The sequence below is a fragment of the Maniola hyperantus genome, chromosome 27, assembly GCF_902806685.2.
Source record: "Maniola hyperantus chromosome 27, iAphHyp1.2, whole genome shotgun sequence".
NCBI classification, from domain to species: Eukaryota; Metazoa; Arthropoda; class Insecta; order Lepidoptera; family Nymphalidae; genus Maniola; species Maniola hyperantus.
Genome location: NC_048562.1, coordinates 4,855,968 through 4,876,282, shown reverse-complemented (window position 1 = coordinate 4,876,282; position 20,315 = coordinate 4,855,968). Strand labels below are relative to the sequence as shown.

The following is a 20,315-nucleotide window of genomic DNA, read 5'->3' as shown; positions in this document are numbered from 1 at the left end:
ATAAAATTTCAAGTCCTGACTAACTTATATATCAACGCACAGCCTAAACATCTAAACAGCTGGTCCTAGATACATGAAATTTAGTGGGTGTGTTCTTTGTAGGTAAAGAGAAGGTATCCACTAGGAAAGGATTTTTTGAAATTCCACCCCTGAGTGGGTTAAATGGGGGTTTGAAATTTATGAAGTCCACGCGGGCGAAGTCACGAGCATAAGCTAGTTTTTATATATTTCTAAAAACTCATAGTAAACGTAAAAAATTATCGTTTTCTCTTTATAAATTGAATAAGTTATTAAGTAAAACTTACAACAAAGTGATGTTTGCAAAAATAAATTTGGGTTGCAGTCGTTAGTGATATAGGATCCCTTTAAGCAAGTCTTCGCGTGTTACGTATATTTATTTCACTGGGCACTCTAATCCACAACTTTCATGTGGTCTTTATCGATGCGTTTTTACATTCTCGGATGATACAATAACGATAATTACTATATTTTTCATGTAAACTAGTATAGAAGTCATGTTTATTAAACTTTGGGAGGTTATACTGTTGTTTACAAATGCATGACGTCAGAGCACAGATAATCTATCGGCCTAACATGGCCGACAGTGTTTTCACCTGTCTAAGAAAAACATATTTTAAAATTAAAGTTTTACGGTTTTTAGGGCGCAAAAAAATATAGTGTTAATTTTTTTGATCTAATAGGACAAATATTAACCATTTAAGACCTACTTAAAAAAAGTGTCAACTAGCCTATTATGTGCGTTTTATTTAATTAAATATCACTTGCTTTAACGGTGAAGGAAAACATCGTGAGGAAACCTGCATGCCTGAGAGTTCTCCATAATGTTCTCAAAGGTGTGTGAAGTCTACCAATCCGCACATGGCCAGCGTGGTAGACTATGGCCAAAACCCTTCTCACTCTGAGAGGACACCCGCGCTCTGTAGTGAGCCGGTGATGGGTTGATCATGATGAAAGGGGTAAAATAGGGGTTTGAAATTTGAATAGTCCACGCGGACAGCGTCGCAGGCATAAGCTAGTATATACATGTGAGAGAGCGAGAAAATGCAACAAACTTTTTGATGTTTAATTTTTTTTATCACAAATCTAATCGTTCATATAATATATCAACCACCTCCCATGACCCATGAGGCGGAGGGTTGACCCCTGACCCTCTACGACTGAAACTGGCAGTAACTCACCCTTAAGGTCACAGCACATGAGCCATTGGAAGATCGCTTTTTGCTCTATCTTGCCCCCCGCAGTCTCCACCGCTTTGGGGGTTAGGCACCAGCAACCCACTTTATTGTGACCCCTGCAGAAAAAAAAACTTCAATTTCATTCTATCGCAACTACTAAACTTATTAGCATCTTATGTGTCCAATGAACCAAAAGCTTAATTTGCTATAATCCACTGAAACAGGTCGAATCAAGTGTGTTTTAGGATTTGTGTGGTGCTGCGTGCTGGTGGTGCGTATTGCTTGCCTGGTGGCTGCTTTTCCCTGCATGGTTAGCAGTGGGAGGGCGGGCGGTGCATTTCGCATGCTGCATGTTGCACCATACAGATTGTAACCTACCCCTTAGTGGGGAGGTACCTATCTTCTATTTGACCCCTGTCTTACTTAAGATCCTTGGCGGAGAAGTGACCCAACATTTGCACAGTGACCCCTTTAATGATCTCAATTTAGTGAGGGGTCAAACCCCTAGTCTCATCTTACTTGCCCAAGTCCTTCGCGAGGGAGTTACCGGATACTTGCACGCTGACCCCCGCTAATGATCTAGCAGTAGGAGTCTACTATCACAGTCACTGAAGTCACATCTAGTTAACCCGTTTAGTAAGGGGCCGAACCCCTCTCATCTTATATGACCAGGACCTTAGCGGAGGGGTCTCCAAAAACTTGCAACTAGTATTTTAGCAGAAGGGGTCACTCATATATTTAACCCCTTAGTGAGGGGTCAAACCCCTTTCATCTTACCTGACAAAGTCCTTGGCAGGGGGGTACCCAGGCACTAGCACACTGACCCCACTAGTGATGTAGCAGTAGGGGTCAGTCTCGTCAATGTTCCCCTCCTTGTCAAGGGCGGCGGATCGTCTAAGGATGATGAAATCGCGGGGTGCTATGATGCCACGTCCACCCCCAGCGGTAATTTGGTAGGATAGATTGATGCCTGGGCCTATTTCCTGAAAAGTCATCTACTTAACCCTTTAGTGGGGGATCAAACCCCTCTCATCTTACCTGACAAAGTCCTTGGCAGGGGGGTACCCAGGCACTTGCACGCTGACCCCACTAGTGATGTAGCAGTAGGGGTCAGTCTCGTCAATGTTCCCCTCCTTGTCAAGGGCGGCGGATCGTCTAAGGATGATGAAATCGCGGGGTGCTATGATGCCACGTCCACCCCCAGCGGTAATTTGGTAGGATAGATTGATGCCTGGGCCTATTTCCTGAAAAGTCATCTACTTAACCCTTTAGTGGGGGATCAAACCCCTCTCATCTTACCTGACAAAGTCCTTGGCAGGGGGGTACCCAGGCACTTGCACGCTGACCCCACTAGTGATGTAGCAGTAGGGGTTAGTCTCGTCAAGTTCCCCTCCTTGTCAAGGGCGGCGGATCGTCTAAGGATGATGAAATCGCGGGGTGCTATGATGCCGCGTCCGCCCCCGAGCGGTTATTTGGTAGGATAGATTTATGCCTGGGCCTATTTCCTGAAAAGTCATCTACTTAACCCCTTAGTAAAGGGTCAAACCCCTTTTATCTTACCTGACCAGGACCTTAGCGGAGGGGTCTCCAAAAACTTGCAACTAGTATTATAGCAGAAGGGGTCTCTCATATATTTAACCCCTTAGTGAGGGGTCAAACCACTTTCGTCTTACTCAGCTGACAAAGTCCTTGGCAGGGGGGTACCCAGGCACTTGCACGCTGACCCCACTAGTGATGTAGCAGTAGGGGTTAGTCTCGTCAATGTTCCCCTCCTTGTCAAGGGCGGCGGATCGTCTAAGGATGATGAAATCGCGGGGTGCTATGATGCCACGTCCACCCCCGAGCGGTTATTTGGTAGGATAGATTGATGCCTGGGCCTATTTCCTGAGAAGTCATCTACTTAACCCTTTAGTGGAGGGTCAAACCCCTTTTATCTTACCTGACCAGGACCTAAGCGGAGGGGTCTCCAAAAACTTGCAACTAGTATTATAGCAGAAGGGGTCACTCATATATTTAACCCCTTAGTGAGAGGTCAAACCACTTTCGTCTTACCTGACAAAGTCCTTGGCAGGGGGGTACCCAGGCACTTGCACACTGACCCCACTAGTGATGTAGCAGTAGGGGTTAGTCTCGTCAATGTTCCCCTCCTTGTCAAGGGCGGCGGATCGTCTAAGGATGATGAAATCGCGGGGTGCTATGATGCCACGTCCACCCCCAGCGGTAATTTGGTAGGATAGATCGATGCCTGGGCCTATTTCCTGAAAAGATAAATTGAATTTAAGCGTTTAAACTATCGCGAGTGATTTCCAAATTATAAATGCTGTAATCACGTGGTTAGTCGGCGTAAGCTCAACTAGTTTTTTTTTAATTTTTTTTTAATTCAGATACAAGTAAGCCCTTGACTGCAATCTCACCTGGTGGTAAGTGATGATGCAGTCTAAGATGATAGCGGGCTAACCTGGAAGGTGTATGGCAGTTTTTATTAAACCCATACCCCTTTGGTTTCTACACGGCATCGTACCGGAACGCTAAATCGCTTTGCGGCACGGCTTTGCCGGTACGGTGGTAACTAGCCACGGCCGAAGCCTCCCACCAGACCAGACGAGAAATTTAGAAATTATAAAATTCCAAACCCATGCCAGGAATCGAACCCGGGACCTCCCACTATTAAGACCACAGCGCTCACCACTGCGCCAGAGAGGTCGTCATAAACGAAGTTTCGAACCCATCCGGGGCCCTCTTTCACAAGCACTCAGCTCGCCAACGCAACGCGGTTGAGGACGGACTTAGACTCTTAGTAATAGTATCCCGTTTTACTCTTTTGAGTACAAAACCCTAAAAAGTCTATGTCCAGCAGTGGACGTCCACGTTAGGATGATGGTTATATCACATACCTAGTTTCTCCTTTCACCAAAGGTTGCCTGGTAGAGATTGCTGTGAGCAAAAAGGCCGCCTTTGCATACAATTATTTTTTAGTTTTAGTTTCTGTAATATGTAGTTATGTAATATTTTTTGTGTGCAATAAAGTATTTCTATCTATCTATCTATACCTTAATCAATTCACTCTTGAGTATGGTAGGGTTCCATTCTGGCAACTTTATGAGGTTGTTCTTGAACTCTTCATATATAAACGTGGCCGGGCAGTCCACCACGCCCTGAAATAGGAAAAAATACAGTTATACAATATTAAAAGAAAAATAAGAGTGTCAAGTGGCCTCGAATTCAGTTTTAAAATCCTTTGGAGGGTTCCGTACTAAAAGGGTAAAAGGGTATTAATGTCACTCTGCTAAAACGGAGCCATATTAATATCACTCTGCTAAAACTTAGCCCTAGTAATGTCACTCTGCTAAAACGGAGCCCTATTAATGTCACTCTGCTAAAACTTAGCCCTATTAATGTCACTCTGCTAAAACGGAGCCATTTTAATGTCACTCTGCTAAAACTTAGCCCTATTAATGTCATTCTGCTAAAACGGAGCCATATTAATATCACTCTGCTAAAACTTAGCCCTAGTAATGTCATTCTGCTAAAACAGAGCCCTATTAACGTCACTCTGCGAAAACAGGGCTCAACTAATATGTCACTCTGCTAAAACGGGACTTTATTTATATCAGTCTGCTAAAACGGAGCCGTATTAACGTCACTCTGCGAAAACAGGGCTCAACTAATATGTCACTCTGCTAAAACGGGACTTTATTTATATCAGTCTGCTAAAACGGAGCCGTATTAACGTCACTCTGCGAAAACAGGGCTCAACTAATATGTCACTCTGCTAAAACGGGACTTTATTTATATCAGTCTGCTAAAACGGAGCCGTATTAATGTCAGTCTGCTAAAACGGAGCCGTATTAATGTCAGTCTGCTAAAACGGAGCCGTATTAATGTCAGTCTGCTAAAACGGAGCCGTATTAATGTCACTCTGCTAAAACGGAGCCGTATTAATGTCAGTCTGCTAAAACGGAGCCGTATTAATGTCACTCTGCTAAAACGGAGCCGTATTAATGTCACTCTGCTAAAACGGAGCCGTATTAATGTCACTCTGCTAAAACGGAGCCGTATTAATGTCACTCTGCTAAAACGGAGCCGTATTAATGTCACTCTGCTAAAACGGAGCCGTATTAATGTCACTCTGCTAAAACGGAGCCATTTTAATGTCACTCTGCTAAAACGGAGCCCTATTAATGTAACTCTGCTAAAATGGAGCCCTATCAATGTCACTCTGCTAAAACACGGTCCTGTTAATGTCACTCTGCTAAAACGGAGTCCTATTAATGACAGAAGTCTAAGCTAGTAGGCAAAAATATGAGTTACAAACCTGAAATTTTCTTTTGTATGACCGTTTTTGAATGGTATTTTTGAACACGAGATTTCTGGACCGACTTGCGTGATTTTTTTGACTCACCGTGAATCTGTAGACCTTGCCGAACTGCTCGCTGTGCGTGGACTCGACGACGTCGCCCTTCTGCGCCCCTCTCTTCTCTAGTCGCCAGTTGGGCAAATGGATCGTCTTGAACGCGTTGTGCATACTCTCCTCTGCCAGCGTCTTATATTCGTCTATCTGTTAACAAACAGTATTTTTAGAAAAGAAAGAAAAAGAGCGACAGATCTATATACGCACAGCTCAAACTACTGAACGGATCGGACTTAAATTTTGCATGCAGATGGCTATTATGACGTAGGCATCCATTCAGAAAGGATTTTTTTTAAATTCAACCCTTAAGGATGTAAAATAGGGGTTTGAAATTTGTGTAGTATCATCATCATCATTATCAATCCATCACCGGCTCACTACAAAGCACGGGTCTCCTCTCAGAATGAGAAGGGTTTTTGGCCATAGTCTACCACGCTGGCCATGTGCGGATTGGTAGACTTCACACACCTTTGAGAACATTATGGAGAACTCTCAGGAATGCAAGTTTCCTCACGATGTTTTCCTTCACCGTTAAATCAAGTGATATTTAATTAATAAAAACGCACAAAACTCTGAAAAGTTAGAGGTGCGTGCCCGGGATTGAACCCCCGACCTCCGATTAGAAGGCGGATGTCCTAACCACTAGGCTATCACAGCTTGTGTAGTGTGTAGTCACGGGGACGAAATCGCGGGCATAAGCTAGATTGTTTATAAAAAATTACAGCTCGGACTACAAATTAAGTTAAGTGGCGTGTGACCTTGAAAAACTCTTACACTCAATGGCAATGGATCTAATATTAACGCAAGCGCAGCAAGCGACAAATTTTTCACAAAAATAGCAAGAGAAAAGTTGGAGAACTTGAACAGTGTTTTCTGTTTATTTGATAATGTTTTACCATTGCACCTCATAATGACAGTATACAGCAAAATGATGGATGTTTTACTCTTGTAGTTTGACAGCTACGTTCAAAATCGCCTCTGATTGGCTGACATTCTCACTATTCGCTAAAATGCATTACTATACCGTGAATTCAGCCAATTCAAAAATTTTGATTATAACAATGTGTTATTCACAAGTTTAGTGCTAAAAGGGAAGGAAGCAATATCAACACGAGCGAAGCGAGCTCGAAATTTTTCATAAAAACAACTTACTGTCAACCATTCAGCCTTGAACGTCTCATTACTGTCCTTATTAAAGATGTACTTCATCCAGCTCGCTATGGAGAAGCCAAACTTGCTCATACTGTTGAGCTTCTTCTCTAGTTCTTCCTCAGTGCCTACTGACTCCAGTTCTCCAATGTGCTTCTCCATTTCTTGCTCCTTATCCGGAGTCATGTCTTTGGTTTCGTTTGACGCCATTTTATTGTCGTTTTTATTAAATTTAATTGTTTAAAAAGCTGTAGGTAAAGATCAGGATTCTTAGAGAGTTTTTCTTTTTACCAAAAACTGACTTTCTCTAAATATTAATAAAACTGACGTTTTTTTTGCATAAATTTATATAATGGTCTCTCTATAATGAAGACCTCCACTAAATAAAGATTTTGAGAATTTGAATTTTTTTAGAGAAGAACAAAAAAAATATTCTAAGTCAGTAGTTTAGAATCCCTTATTATAAATGCGAAAGTGTGTTTTTTGTTGGTTTGTCCTTCAATCACGTCGCAACGGTGCAACGGATTGACGTGATTTTTTGCATGGGTATAGATAAAGACATGGAGAGTGACATAGGCTACTTTTTATCCCGGAAAATCAAAGAGCTCCCACGGGATTTTTAAAAAACCTAATTCCTCGCGGACGAAGTCGCGGGCATCAGCTAGTCTAAGTAAACGTACGAAGTCGCGGGAAAGGCTATAGTTCTCATGACATTAATTTTGGGCGAAAACAAAAATGATAAACATATATCTACTTAGGTAATGACACTGAATACATAATATCTTTACTAATTAAGTAATTAGTTATGATACAGGATATATGGGTTACGTAATTAATATTTTATTATCTTAATTCCTTAGCACCATATAATCTAATTTTAGAATCTATATTTTTTCTAGACATAGTTAAAGACCGATAGTATCACACTCCGTTGACGGTATATTTTTTAGGGTTCCGTACTCAAAGGGTGCCAACGGGACCCTGTTACTAAGCCTCCGCTGTCCGTCAGTCTGTCTGTCGGCTGTCAAAGAATTGTATCTCAAGAACCGTAATAGGTAGAGAGTTGAAATTTTCAAAATAAAAAAATCAAAATGACCGCCATGTAAATTACCATAAAGACAGGCTAAGTGCGAGTCAGGCTCACGCAACGAGGGTTCCGTACCACAGTCGTATTTTTTCGACATTTTGCACGATAATACAAAGACTATGATGCATAAAAACAAATAAAAATCTGTTTTAGAATGTACAGGTGAAGACCTTTCATATGATACCCCACTTGATATAGTTATCTTACTTCAAAAATTTAAAATACCAATTATTAGTTCACGATCACAATTTAATTTTTTTTGTCATGTAACCACAAATTCACGGTTTTCAGATATTTCCCCGAATGTCTGCTATTAGACCTACCTACCTGCCAAATTATTTTGGTTTATTTTGGTTAGTTTAATTGTAGGTTTCTTGACAGACAGACAGACAACAAGGAAAAAATATGCAGATATTCTAAATTTAGTTTAGAGAAAGAAAACAGAATTGATGAATACCTAACCTGAGCTAAAATAAAAATATATTTAATGGTTATTGTATAGCCTATGTCACTAGGCTGGCCTAGTCGCCCAGCCTCACATTTGATTATTATTATTCAAATACCTCCGCAGATTAATTGGACCGTATAATATGGATAACTTATGTAATGTACAAATCCTGTTATGTAATTTTTAGGGTTCCGTACCTCAAAAGGAAAAACGGAACCCTTATAGGATCACTTTGGTGTCTGTCTGTCGGTCTGTCAAGAAACCTACAGAGTACTTCCGTTGACCTAGAATTATGAAATTTGGCAGGTAGGTAGGTCTTATAGCAGACAATCGGGGAAAAATTTGAAAACCGTGAATTTGTGGTTACATTACACACAAAAAAATTATAGTGGTCATGAACTAATAATTAGTATTATCAATTTTCGAAGTAAGATAACTATATCAAGTGGGGTATTATATGAAAGTGCTTTACCTGTGCATTCTAAAACAGATTTTTATTTATTTTTATGCATCATAGTTATTGAATTATCGTGCAAAATGTTGAAAAAATACAACTTCAGTACGGAACCCTCGTTGCGTGAGCCTGACTCGCACTTGGCCGGTTTTTTCTTTAATTTAAATCACTTTTTTAATTTTATACACACGTGCCAATTAGAACCCGTAAAATAAACACGTCAGTCCCGCGCGGAGGACCAAAAACAACTGCTATAATAAATGAAATGAACTAGCAAACTTGTATCACTACTTTCAATGATTCATAATCAGTAGAGACGAAATACATGTCCTTGCAAAAAAAGTGTGCCCCGTTCACATGGCGTCAAGTTTTGTCGGATCCACTTTTATCGGATACTGCAAAACCGGATGGTGCGTTGACACGGCTGTTTGGCGGCGCGTCGTCGGTCGTGATCTCCAACCACCAATCCACCGGTGCTGGTATTCGGTAATAAGGTAAGGTAATCGGAGCGGGGATTACGTATCTCGCGACAGGATTGCGACAGTAAATCTCGCGATCATTGCTGTCATACGTCCGGCTAGAGAGACAGCAATAGCCAGAAAGCAAAATAAGAAGAAGCAGTGAGACAGCAAATGAACTGTCGTATTGCTATTGCTATCACTAATTACCCCGCCGGACACCCGCACAGCCTTCGCGCTAACCCGGAGCGGGTTAGCGTGAGTGACGTCTCATACCCCGATTACCATCTCGACCTGTCCTGAATAGGCTACTTGACAATGGTCAAGTAGCCTATTAAACTTTTTATCGGATCGTGCAAAACTACGTGTTCACACGACCGTCGGGCGTCGGTGATCTCCCCGCCCGCTACCCGTCAAAACCACCGGTTCTGGTTTTTGCCGGATCTTGCAATCGTATGCTTGTGTGAGCACGCGTTGCCACTAAATCGGATACGGTATTTTTCAGGACAACCGGACAGATTTGAAGTTACAAAACTGGATAACAGCCGGATCTGTTTTTCACCGGATCCTATAATCTATCCCCCGTTCACACGGCGTCATATTTGTCAGATCTACTTTTATCGGATACTGCAAAACCGGATAGTGTGTTGACACGGCTGATTGGCGTCGTCGGTCGTGATCTCCAACCACAGACCACCACCTATAGATGCCTAATAGCCGAACACCCGCGCTCGCCAAGATTAGGCACTTGATTAGCATAAAAGTCGGCCCACGCCCGTTCGGTACCCTCATTCCGCACATTGTTTTGATTACGTGACTTTTAAGTCCACCAATCACAACATAGCATTCTCCCCCGTCCCCGCCAACATTTTACGATTTTGTTTCATGCAAAACCTTGTATATGCGTACTCTAGAAGTTGAATGCTCTGTGTCCTTAACCCACCGGTGCTGGTATTTGTCGGATCTTGCAATCGTATTCATGTATTGAAATACTGTTACCACTAAATCATTTTTAGGACCGCCTACTTGTGCTTTAAAACCTACCGTTTTAGGTTTTCTTGACAGACACGACGGACAGACGGACAGACACACAGGCAACGAAGTGATCCTATGAGGGTTCCTTTTTCCTTTTGAGGTACGGAACCCTAAAAAGGAACCCTTATAGGATCACTTTGTTGTCTGTCCGTCTATTTGTCTAACTGTCTGTCCGTCCGGCTGTCCGTCGTGTTGTTGTCACTAAACCGATTTGAGTAACAAAATCGGATAGCAAATTCAGTCGGATCTTCTTTTGCTAGATCCTACAATCGTATGGTACTATCGTGAAATACTGTTACACTAAATCGGACCCTACAAATTTCGAATCCTACAAAATAAGGTTTCCGATAAAAATCGAAGTGACAGTGTGAACGGGCCGTTATGTTTACCGTCTTGGGTCGCCGACCCTTTAATTACTTTTTTATACCTTAATAATAAATTATCTTTATTTCTCTCATACATTTGACATCATTATTTATTTATTTTTAACTTACCTAGTCCTTCTAGAGCTGTGCGTTGATAGATCAGTAGGTCAGTATGTTTTCAAAACCGTTTCTCAGCTGACACCTACGTCCTAGAAAGAACCTACCTTCCAAATTTCAATGCTTTATAGTTTCTGAGATTTCGTGATTTGTCAGTATGTCAGTCAGTCAGTGAGTGAGTGGTATTTCTCTTTTATATATTTAGATTGAAGCCCCGTTGGGGCACAGCAATTTTAGTAGTTATGATTAACATAAATATTCGTATAAACACGTGCATATAACACGTTTCTAGATAAACTAGTGGGCAGGACATTAAATACAGGCATATTTGACAAAATTTTAATAATTATTCAATCGGAAGAAATAACTTTATTATAAACTAGCTTATGCCCGCGACTTCATCCGCGTGGACTACACAAATTTCAAACCCCAATTTCACCCCCTCTGGGGTTGAATTTTCAAAAATCCTTTCTTATCCCTACGTCATAATAGCTATCTGCATGCCAAATTTCAGCCCGATCTATCCAGTAGTTTGAGCTGTGCGTTGATAGATCAGTCAGTCAGTCAAATTTTCCTTTTATGAGTATATTTAGATTATGTGAATTTTGCAATTTACATTTTCTTTGTTAGTTTAGTTAGTATTTGTAATAATGATAGTGTATCATTTATTTGTCCCGCAGTGTACTAACACGACTATGACCTTTGCTTATCATTCGCTCATTGCTCCTACTTATTATGAACTAGCTTATTCTCGCGACTTCGTCCGCGTGGACTACACAAATTCGAACTCCTATTTCACCCCCTTGAGGGTTGAATTTTCAAAAATCCTTGTTTAGCGGATGCCCACGTCATAATAGCTATCTGCATGCCAAATTTCAGCCCGATCCGTCCAGTAGGTTGAGCTGTGCGTTGATAGATCAGTCAGTCAGTCAGTCAGTCACCTTATCCTTTTATATATTTAGAAGACATTGTGGCACAATCTTCTATAACAAAAAAATTTATCACCAAATGTGTTGCTCATCGTAAATCTCGAGAACCGCTGAACCGATTTCGCTAATTCTTTTTTTATAATATTCCTTGAAGTACGAGGAAGGTTCTTACGGAGAGAAAAAATTTAATTCAACCTCCCCCTCAATTTTCTTAACTCCATCCAAGCGAAGCCGGGGAGGTTCAGCTAGTTTAAGAAATAAATTAAGTTATCTCCTTCTTTCTTTCTTTCCTTATTTAAGGAACCCTCAATACAGGCATAGTTAAATGTCCACAAAAACTTAGTTTTATCTGTCTCTAATTATAACAATAATAATATGCGCAACGATAACAAGTCGATAATCAAGATCGATTGAACGTTAATTAACGATTAATCGAAATCGATTGCGAATTGCCTACCTAATGTACGTTACATTGATGCCTTAAGATGTGTCCAGACTATATTGTAAAGGCAGTGCCAGACCATATTATGAAGACTAGCTTATGCGCGCGACTTCGTCCGCGTGGAATACATAAATTTAAAACCCCCATTTAACCCACTTAGGGGTGGAATTGCGAAAAATCCTTTCTTAGTGGAGTGGAGTTACCTACTCTTTACAAAGAACACACCCTCCAAATTTCATGGAGAGAGCTTATGCTTGGAGTTTCTCTACGTGATCAAATCAGAAATGAGGAGATCCGTAGGAGAACTAGAGTAACCGACATAGCTCAACGGGTTGCGAAGCTGAAGTGGCAATGGGCAGGGCGCATAGTTCGTACAACTGATAGACTTCGGGGTCTCAATGACGACCTCGCACCGGAAGACGCAGCGTTGGAAGACCCTCCACTAGGTGGACGGACATCAGACGAGTCGCAGGGAGCCGCTGGATAGCGGCGGCGCAATACCGTGGCGTGTGGAAGTCCCTACAAGAGACCTACCTACGTCCAGCAGTGGACGTCTATCGGTTGATGATGATTAGTTTAGTTTAATATTCTTTATTGTACACCAAAAAGAAAAGACAAAAAAAAACATGTAAAAGAAGAACATACAATCAGATGATGATGATTATGCAAGGCGGCACGCCACATATGTAGACGTTTCTAAGCGAACAGACTTTACAACGCAGAGTCGAGTAAAAATTTGCATAAAACTTGTTCCCCAGGCCTCCGATTCCGGGGACTGGCCTCAGGGGTTTCCACAGGACTGAACCAGTTAACCGTAGACTTGCAATGTGTGGATGCACGAGGGGCCCACGAAGCCCTCAGCAAGGGGGCTTGCTATACTGAGCCTGCTCTTAATTGAGTCGTATGTCGGATTTGGGAGCCCATCGTATTATTATCCCAAGAAAACTCCTACCATTATGTGATTAATGGAAAGGGTCGCAACCCTCAGCAATGAGGAATATCACGCAGAGAGAATGAGGTTAAAACAAGCAGAAAGAGGCACCGGCGCACGTTCTTTAAAGTTCCCGGAGCCTCTCAATATGTGCTGCGGGTCGCCACCGAGGGGGGTTAAAGTGGGTAGAAACCCCACATACACCGATCTTACCACAAAGGACCTCCCCCCCCCCTCATCAACAGAAAAAAAAGGTACAAACAAGTAAACTATCTTACCTGGTCCTGCGTCAGTATGACTTGTTCCCCAGGCCTCCGAATCCGGGGACTGGCCTCAGGGGTTTCCACGGGACTGAACCAGTTCACTGTTGACTCGCCGTGCGTGGACGCGCGAGGGGCCCGCGAGGCCCTCAGCAAGGGGGCCCGCTCTGAGGGGCCGGCCTGGCCTACACAATAGAATATAATGACTTCTGTTTACAATTATACAAATTAACTAGCTTATGCTCGCGCCTTCGTCCGCGTGGACTACACATATTTCAAACTTCTATTTCACCCCCCCAGGGGTTGAATTTTCAAAAATCATTCCTTAGCGGATGCCCGATCCGTTCTGTTGTTTGAGCTGTGCGTTGATAGATCAGTCAGTCAGTAAGTTAGTCACTTTTTCCTTTTGTATTCATACTCCATACTAATATTATGAATGCGAAAGTGTGTGTCTGCTAGCTTTTTACGGCCCAACAGTTTAACCGATTTTGATAAAGTTTGGTACCGAGATAGCTTGCATCCCGGGGCAGGACATAAGCTACTTTTTATCCCGGGAATCAAAGAGTTCCCACGGGATATTTATAAACCTAAATCCACGCGTACGAAGGCGGGTATCAGCTAGTATTTCATCATCATTATCATCATGATCAACCCATCATCGGCCCACTACAGAGCACGGGTCTCCTCACGAGCAAGAAGAGCTTTGGCCATAGTCTACCACGCTGGCCATGTGCGGATTGGTAGACTTCACACATCTTTGAGAACATTATGGAGAACTCTCAGGCATGCAGGTTTCCTCACGATGTTTTCCTTCACCGTTAAAGCATGTGCTATTTATGTAATTAAAACGCACATAACTCCGAAAAGTTAGAGGTGCGTGCCGGGGATCGAACCCCGACCTCTGATTAGAAGGCGGACGTCCTAACCATTATAGGCTATCACAGCTAGTATTTAGATAATAAGAAATTTTTGACGACCTCCCTGGCGCAGTGGTGAGCGCTGTGGTCTTATTAGTGGGAGGTCCCGGGTTCGATTCCTGGCAAGGGTTTGGAATGTTATAATTTCTAAATTTCTGGTCTGGTCTGGTAGGAGGCTTCGGCCGTGGCTAGTTACCACCCTACCGGCAAAGCCGTGCCGCCAAGCAATTTAGCGTTCCGGTACGATGCCGTGTAGAAACCAAAGGGGTACGGGTTTAATAAAAACTGCCATACCCCTTCCGTTAGCCCGCTTACCATCAGGTGAGATTGCAGTCAAGGGCTAACTTGTATCTGAATGAAAAAAAACCCGGCCAAGTGCGAGTCAGGCTCGCGCAATGAGGGTTCCGTATACAGTCTTATTTTTTCGACATTTTGCACGATAATTCAAAAACTGTGATGCATAAAAATAAATAAAAATCTGTTTTAATGTACATGTGAAGACCTTTCATATGATTCCCCACTTGATATAGTCACTCACTTCGAAAGTTGAAAATACTAATTCTTAGTTCATGACCACAATTTAATTTTTTTTTTGTGTGATCTAACCCTAAATTCACGGTTTTCAGATTTTTCCCCAAATGTCAGCTATAAGATGTACTTATCTGCCAAATTTCATGAGTCTAGGTCCACGGGAAGTACCCTGTAGGTTTCTTGACAGACAGACGGACAGACAGACAACAAAGTGATCCTATAAGGGTTCCGTTTTTCCTTTTGGGGTACGGAACCCTTATAGGTACCGTACCGTACGGTTGAGGAACCTTAAAAATGTTACTCACCCATAATCTCTTTGGCCTGGAACTCCTGCGGTAACACCCTGAAGTCCAAGAACCACGCCTCCCCCCATGCTAGGGTGAACGATGTTAGGATTAGAAATACTTGGTACACTGGCTGCGAGGCGTCCGGCCACTGGGGACAATAAAAATCAGTAAATTGGGTATTTGATTACATCAAAAATAAATGATTTCTCAGTTACTTTTTTTTATTTTTTTTAAAGAATATTAGCCTAATGACTAATATTCTTCCCCTTTCCTCTCCAACTAAGCGTCAGGTTTGTGCTAGGAGTAGGTACGACAATAGTGCAACGGGCAGGGTTTGAACCGTCGACCTTTCGGTTTTCAGTCCACTCCGTTACCCATTGAGCTATTGAGGCTCAATCCATACTATCCATACTCCATACTATATACTATATTATCCTATAATATTATAAATGCGAAAGTGTGTCTGTCTGTCTGTCTGCTAGCTTTTCACGGCTCAACCGTTCAACCGATTTTGATGAAATTTGGTACAGAGTTAGCTTACATCCCGGGGAAGGACATAGGCTACTTTTTATCTCAGAAAATCAAAAAGTTCCCACGGGATTTTTAAGAACCTAAATCCACGACGAAGTTGCGGGCATCAGCTATTTTATAATAAAAACGTATATTCTATACTTACGTCATAAACAAACACTTTCCCTATTAAAAAGGCACACGTACTACCCGTCGACAGCTGAAACAAAGATATAATATTATACTTTGCCAAAAACATACAATTTTTTAGTGATGATGAATGATGATGATTACAATATGTATAAATATATAAAAAAAGCTATGATAGCCTAGTGGTTAGGACGTCCGTCTTCTAATCGGAGGTCGGGGGTTAGATCCCGGGCACGCACCTCTAACTTTTCGGAGTTATGTGCGTTTTAAGTAATTAAATGTCACTTGCTTTGACGGTGAAGGAAAACATCGTGAGGAACCTGAGAGTTCTCCATAATGTTCTCAAAGGTGTGTAAAGTGTACCAATCCGCACATGGCCAGCGTGGTAGACTATAGCCAAAACCCTTCTCACTCTGACAGGGAGTCACAACCACTATATTATATCATCTTACAAATAAAAATGTATGACAATCAGGAAGCGTAAAATTTTACCAATTCTGAATTAATAATTTGAGATTTTGAGTTTTGAGTTTTGAGGAGACCCGTGCTCTGTAGTGAGCCGGCGATGGGTTGATCATGACGATGATGACAATATGTGTAGGTATACTTACAGCAATAACACTCCAATTATTAATATAAAGTATAGCGTAGAATAATATGAGCATGAGGAACCTTAGTATAGCAACTATGACTATGTCGAATAATGACACTTTTATATTATAATGCAGTATTTCTCTGTCAAAAATTTGTATTAAAGTCTCGCCTTTCATCTGAAAACAGAAAAAAATGTTGTCAATAAGTGGAGTTATTAGCCTCGATAGCTCAACGGTAAAAGGAGCGGACTGAAAACCGAAAGGTCGCCGATTCAAATCCCACCCGTTGCACTATTATCGTACCTACTCATAGCAAAAGTTTTACGCTTAGTTGTAGGGAAAAGAGGAATATTTAATTCTTTGAAAAAAAGTTAAGACAAGATAAAGTTAAACAGCACTAAACCCTAGATTAATTAGAGAACATTAGATGACCAACGATTTATTAAAAAAAATCAAACTATCGCGACTTAACTAACTACTAGCGCCATCTGTTGGAAGTAAATTAAACTAAAGCAGTACTAATTAAGGAACTAAAGTACACTCACCATAACACAAATGAGCCACATCAAGCTAGTAAACAGTAGGTCGAATGTGACAAACAGGCAGAAGAATCGACGGACAGAGGACATTCTGCCTTGCGGTCGGTGGCCCGCCACGAAGTCCTCTGTGACCAGGTTAACTGACTGAGCGTGTGCTGGAAATAGAAAAATGGATAGTTAGTTATTTAATTACCACACAGTTCACGACAGTTAGCTACCTTGTATAAGTCCCTATTTTTTAATTGCTATTGTGCTGCAACCATGTCTCATTAACATCGAAATGACGTCATTTGACGTATATTTAAGTAAAAATATACCATCAGCTCGAAACTTCAGTCTAGTACTGACGTCACTAAAATGGCGGCCACGCACGTTAGGAATTTGCGGGACTTATAACAAACTACGACGCACGTGCAGGTGTCAAATTTTAGGAACATCTGACGTACTAAAAGCTAGTGATGCGTGCCTGGGATTGAAGCCCCAACCTCCTAAGAGGCTGATGTCTTAACCACTAGGCTACCACCACTTTATAGAATAGAATATATTTTTATTCAAGTAGACTTATTTATTACAAGTGCTTTTGAATCGTTAACTAGTTTAATTAACCACTGGTTCGGAATGCCGTTCCTACCGAGAAGAACCAGCAAGAAACTCGGCGGTTGCTTTTTTCAAGTCATCAATTTACAATATTATTATACCATACTGTACAAGTAATTGCAGCCCCGTGCATTGCTGGAGCGAGTCAAATCCAAGCTTTCTTATCATATACATTAAATAATGAATACTTACACATATTCCTATATGCAGCGGGTATTGTCACACTACTCAGCAGCGACTCAGCCGCCTCCCTGATTTGGTAGTCAGCCATCTTGACACTGCCCTGTTAACATTAGATAATCTAGATATATAAAATGAAAAGGTGACTGATTGACTGACTGATCTATCAACGCACAGCTCAAACTACTGGACGGATCGGGCTGAAATTTGGCATGCTAATAGCTATTATGACGTAGGCATCCCCTGAGAAAGGATTTTTGAAAATTCAACCCCTAAGGGGGTGAAATAGGGGTTTGAAATTTGTGTGGTTGTTTTTCACTGTTAAAGCAAGTGATATTTAATTATTTAAAATGCACATAACTCCGAAAAGTTAGAGGTGGGTGCCCGGGATCAAACCCCCAACCTCTGATTAGAAGGCCTACCCACTAGGCTATCACAGCGTCATTTTTAATAATTTCGGAGAAACATCGATATAAATGACAAGATATGGTCAAGTGAACAAAATTTTTCAGTTTAGAAATCAAATAAATCAGTGCCCCTCTTAGATACTAATTAATGAATGAGCCGTTTGAAATCCAGACGTCACCGAGGTTGCATTGGTGCATAAGCACCAATGAGTCAGTGTCATTTAGTTTGTTGAATAATCCTGTCCATACGAAGTAAAATATATAAGTCAATGCAGAGAAAGAATTTATTTTTGACATAGGCAAATATCATATTATCACTCAATTCCTATTTATTTGTTCAAATGACTATCTTATTTTTGTTTAGTTTAAACCAGCAATAATTTGTAAACAATCCTCCAATCTTTTAGAATGAAATGCCAAGAGTATTGAAATTTATTATTAAATTTATTATCCATAGTAAAAGTGTGTGTCTGTCTGTCTGCTAGCTTTTCACGGCCCAACAGTTTAACTAATTAGGTGAAGAGTTAGCTTTCATCCCGGGTAAGCAAATAGGCTACTTTTAGGATTTTATAGGGTGGTTATGGAATAAGTCACTGAATTAAGAAATAAATATGTATAAAATTGTATAAAAAATACTGTATTTTACTTTATTCATAAACAGTACAAATCACAATGAAAAAAAAAACAATTATCACTTCCTTGTTTTTTATTGTCATTGATCATTAGATAAAAAAGATAGTTTTGAAATTAGGAACAATAATAGTTCCAAAAACAAACAAGTTAAATGACACTTTGCTTTGTTTTAATTAGTTATCAGAGCACTTAAAGCTGTCTGGACTAATAACACAGTTATAATTATTCTTAATAGAGACAAAAGACTTACCTATCGCTAGAGCGATCTAAGCTATAAAATGCATATTTTCATCACTAAAACTTCTCTCGGTGGGTTCTAAAACATTTCATTCGAAAGTCCTTCGGTTGCGAAATATTACGGAAACATTCCAGCTCGATTATGTTATCAAATAATGTCACAACACGAAATATCACTTAAAAATTATATCAACAAAATTAAATAAAACAAATCCACTCGAAAAACAATTGAATTTGTGATTATGACGTTGACAGTTGACGCGAAGATGAACCACTTTGACAACTAATTTTTGACATTTTGATGACATTTGTCTTCTACTCTCTTAGATGAATGTTTCCTAGCTTTCTAGCCCTGGATTCTAGTTTTTTGAGCCTTTCCTAAAATGAGGTGAACTGCACGAAGCTACAATTATTGTTCTTCGTGGCTTTTAAAAGCATGATTGCAGCTGGAAAATCATAATTGATATTCAGCTTATAACTTAACGACGATAATAATCAGCTAATAACTTTATAGCAATATAAAGAGGCTGGCGGGAAGTGGCTGGATGAGGAAGCCGGTAGACAGTTGATGTCCACAGGCTGATGATGATGATTGCAGATCATGGCAACCATACGTCATCATCATAATTATCAACCGATAGATATCCACTCCTCACGTCACGGTCTTGCACCGCCTGAATCCCGCGACTCCCTGCGACTTGTTCGATGTCGTCTGTCCAACGATCGAGGTCACCCCAAGCAAGCGGCTGTGCGTGAACGGAACGGCTGGCGTCGATCGTGCGCGCTCCTGCTCGCGCGGCTCTAATCAGCTGGCGCATGAGGTCATTCAACTAGGTGTTCATACTTGCAGGATTTAAAAGTATTTTTTGATCAAAATATAACCCGTAGTGAAAATGATTGCAATCGATTCTATTACTGATTCTGAACTAACTACTTACAGGTTTTGCTGTACTAAAACTATGGTTGTATAATATTATTTTTTGCGATCTACGTTGGAATCACTGTCTAGAAGGGTTCCATTAGTTATTTAAATAAAAGTTAGTAGGTACAATATCTTTCAAAATATAAACTTTATTTCCAAAATCAAACAAATACACACATTTTACGTCAAATAATTCACATGTTACAATAGTGTTTCGCCATTTAAAAATTTATTAACTTGCATATCAAAAACATTTTAAAATACATTTTTTTATTGTAATAAATAACTTAGTTAAGGACAAGTAGGTAAAAAAGAAACATTTTTAGTACAATTATTATTGTAAGTAATTTTTTTACTTACTTTCTTACTTAATTAATTAATAATAATATTATTTCCAAAATATTGTAGTAAATCAAATATACATACAAATATGTATCTATTTTACACATTTTATATTTACTGGCTAACGAAAGAAGAGCCTGAAAAAGGGCGGCAAAAAAATATCAATATGGCAGCTCTGAAATTAGTAT

General features: G+C 40.6%; 1 protein-coding gene across 1 annotated transcript in view; it reads right to left on the bottom strand.

Moving 5' to 3' along the window:
• The window catches only part of LOC117994725 (uncharacterized), a 31,852-nt gene that overhangs the window by 3,342 nt on the left and 8,195 nt on the right, over nucleotides 1–20,315 (bottom strand). Inside the window, exons 7-16 of the mRNA XM_069508031.1 lie at nucleotides 17,599–17,684; nucleotides 16,816–16,964; nucleotides 16,289–16,447; nucleotides 15,694–15,747; nucleotides 15,036–15,165; nucleotides 13,301–13,467; nucleotides 5,599–5,754; nucleotides 4,247–4,351; nucleotides 3,249–3,454; nucleotides 1,200–1,312 (exon numbers count right to left, since the gene is read on the bottom strand). Coding sequence (XP_069364132.1) covers nucleotides 1,200–1,312; nucleotides 3,249–3,454; nucleotides 4,247–4,351; nucleotides 5,599–5,754; nucleotides 13,301–13,467; nucleotides 15,036–15,165; nucleotides 15,694–15,747; nucleotides 16,289–16,447; nucleotides 16,816–16,964; nucleotides 17,599–17,684 — 1,325 coding nt within the window. The remainder of the gene's footprint in view (nucleotides 1–1,199; nucleotides 1,313–3,248; nucleotides 3,455–4,246; nucleotides 4,352–5,598; nucleotides 5,755–13,300; nucleotides 13,468–15,035; nucleotides 15,166–15,693; nucleotides 15,748–16,288; nucleotides 16,448–16,815; nucleotides 16,965–17,598; nucleotides 17,685–20,315) is intronic.